Source organism: Impatiens glandulifera, unplaced genomic scaffold, assembly GCF_907164915.1.
Source record: "Impatiens glandulifera unplaced genomic scaffold, dImpGla2.1, whole genome shotgun sequence".
In the NCBI taxonomy this organism is placed as follows: domain Eukaryota; kingdom Viridiplantae; phylum Streptophyta; class Magnoliopsida; order Ericales; family Balsaminaceae; genus Impatiens; species Impatiens glandulifera.
In genome coordinates this window covers 1-2,723 of record NW_025919797.1, presented here as the reverse complement: position 1 = coordinate 2,723, position 2,723 = coordinate 1, and the positions used below count along the sequence as shown (strand labels likewise).

Sequence of the window (2,723 nt, the reverse complement as noted above, 5' to 3'; positions counted from 1 at the left end):
CGGAATCAAATTTTAATAACGAAAGATTTGTTTCTCTCGGGATCATTTCCAAAAGTTTTATACAACCTTCGGTAATATCTGTCGGCAATGTCAATTTTTTACCAGTGATATGCTCATAGTGATAAGGAAAGTTGAAAACTCAATATGTGAAGTGTATTTTTATTAACTATAAGTCCGATGTCAATTTAAGCATTGATTGTCATCAAATTTGAAAATTATTGATCTTTATTGTCCTCTATGCAATTAAGAATTATTTAATTATTAATAGGTTTGGGCTTGTATGTATAAGTATTTTAGGGTTTTAGGCTAATTTACTCCTTTAAAAGGGTTGTTTGAAGAGGTTGATATACAATACTCAAGACTCTTAAAAGTTTTCCTCTTCAACATATATATTATTGTTCTTTCCAGTTTTCCTTATTTTCCTTTATTCATCATTGTTCTTAGAAGATCCGATCATCAAAACGAACATTTGGTATCATAGCATATTTAAAGAACATGTCGTCAAAATCAACTAGAGATGCGGCGGAAATGAAGATCGGATGAGAAGGGAACGTGACATTCTCCTATCCACTACACACGAAGAGTAACTACTCGTTGTGGGCATTGAAGATGTGGGTAAACTTATAAGCATAAGAAGTGTGGGAAGTTATGATGCTCAACGAGGTCGACAAAAGGAAGGATAGAATGGCTCTCGTCGTCATGTATCAAGCGCTCCCCCAGAACGTCCTTCTCATGGTGGCTGAAAAGGATTCTGCCAAGCTAGAGGGGAAGACGCTAAAGACGATGCATGTTGGAGTGGAGAGAGTCAAGGAGGCAAAAGTGAAAACCTTGAAGACACACTTCGAGGAGATTCACATGAAAAATGGGGAGTTGGTGGATGATATTTCCATGAAATTGACATCCATCGTGAATAGTATCCACTCGTTTAGAGAAAAGGTGGAGGAGATCTCCTTCGTCAAAAAGTTTCTTAGAGTCGTACCACAAACATACATGAAGATCGTTAGTGCGATTGAGCAATTTGGTGACCTCAAGAATATGACCGTCAAGGAGATTGTCGGTTTTCTCAAATTCCATTAGGAGAGACTTTGCGACTACGAAGACCAAGAGGAGGAGCGCATATTTCTCACGCATGATGAATGAAGAAAAACGGAGAAGCCAAATTTTCTACGAGATCGTATAGTCGGAGCGACAACATTAGAGATAACTGAGGTTGTGGCAAAGGGCAATGGTGAGGTCGGGGAGAAAGCTCACCTCGAAAAGAAGACCTCAAGCCCTGTAAAGACAAAAGTACACATTGAAGTTTAAACTTGTCAAAAGTACGGGCACTATGCGACCGAGTGTCCTAAAAAAAGGCGCAACGATGAGGCAAAGCTCACTAGCTTCTATGACAAGGATTCATCATTAATGTTTGCTGAGGGAGTGAAGAACTCTTTGCCCGAAGACGAGGAGACAAACCTCGAAGATTTCATGCAAGAATTGTCCAAGGAGGAATTAAAGGTGGTGTTCGTCAATGAAGAGAAATTCATGGTGAACCTTCTCGAAAATGGGAATGAGTATAATCACACCGACGTGTGGTACCTTGACAATGGAGCAAACAACCATATGATGGTACATCGAGAAAAGTTCAATGACCTGAACACGAAGATCAACAGAAATGTGAAGTTCAAAGACAGAAGCAAGACACACATGTTTCTTGATCTGGCTTGCAAGAAAATCCGTGTGAGCAGAGATGTCGCGTTCGAAGAGGAGAATAAGTGGGAGTGGTGCAATGACAACAACGAGCTCGTACAAAATTCCATGGAGTTCGGAATCCTACGAGATGCCTATAAGGAGGCACCACTTGTAGAGATATATCGTGATGAATTGTTGTTGTTCACCATCGACTAGCCAACAACATATCACAAGGCGACAACTGAAGAGACGTGGTATGAGGCCATGAAGAAAGAGCTCGAGTCATCAGGAAGAACAAGACATGAAAGCTCATCGACTTACCACTTAGTCACAAGACCATTGGGTTAAAGTGAATTTTCAAGTTGAAAAGAGACAGCAAATGAAACATCCTTAGATTTAGAAATTTATTTATGATTGTGCTAAGTAAGAAAAAAAACACAGTAAACTATTGTCAAACTCAATATTCACTATCTTCAAGATTAGAACTTACTAAAATAGGAGGAATACAAGAAAATAGTTAAATGGTCTACAGAAATAATGAGGGAGCAAATACCCAAAAACTAAGACCTAGATTATTAGAAGTAATTCTAGTTGGAAAGTTAATGAAGTTTGGAAAAAAATGCATGATAGAAAACTGAAGATTATGATAAATATATAAGACAAAACTTACTTAGGAGATTTTAAACCAAAATTTGAGATTCTTAAATCCCCTTTTAAGTTTAAATTATCTGTTGAAATGGAAGAAAAATGCATTAAAAGATGAAAAAATGTAATTGTTGGGAACAACATATGCATAAATTATGCATCTTTCTCAATCATTAAGGATGCTTTCATAAAGTAATTGGAGCATATGGATCTGAAAAAGATATCAACAAATATTCATGATCTCTATTTCAGTAATGGAAACAAAACGACATGATGGAGATAAATACTTATTTTAGATGAAAATATAAATGTTCAACTTTAAATAGATTTTGATATTAAGGATTTACGAACTAGAGATAAAGTAGCTAAAATGTTATACCTTTTGAGTTATCCATTAACAACATAAC

At 36.7% G+C, this 2,723-nt stretch overlaps 1 protein-coding gene across 1 annotated transcript; it reads left to right on the top strand.

Moving 5' to 3' along the window:
- Positions 1-684: 684 nt before the first annotated feature.
- On the top strand, positions 685-1,887 carry LOC124918464. The gene is made up of 2 exons (XM_047458611.1): positions 685-1,053; positions 1,318-1,887. The coding sequence occupies exons 1-2, from the start codon at positions 685-687 to the stop codon at positions 1,885-1,887; spliced, it is 939 nt and encodes a 312-aa protein (XP_047314567.1).
- The last annotated feature ends 836 nt before the right edge of the window (positions 1,888-2,723 follow it).

What these genes read in the sequence shown, in the direction of transcription:
- LOC124918464 (XM_047458611.1), top strand. Translation starts at nt 685, where the DNA reads ATGGCTCTCGTCGTCATGTATCAAGCGCTCCCCCAGAACGTCCTTCTC. An exon ending in ATATGACCGTCAAGGAGATT is followed by an intron (nt 1,054 to 1,317) that starts GTCGGTTTTCTC and finishes ACTTGTCAAAAG; the next exon opens with TACGGGCACTATGCGACCGA.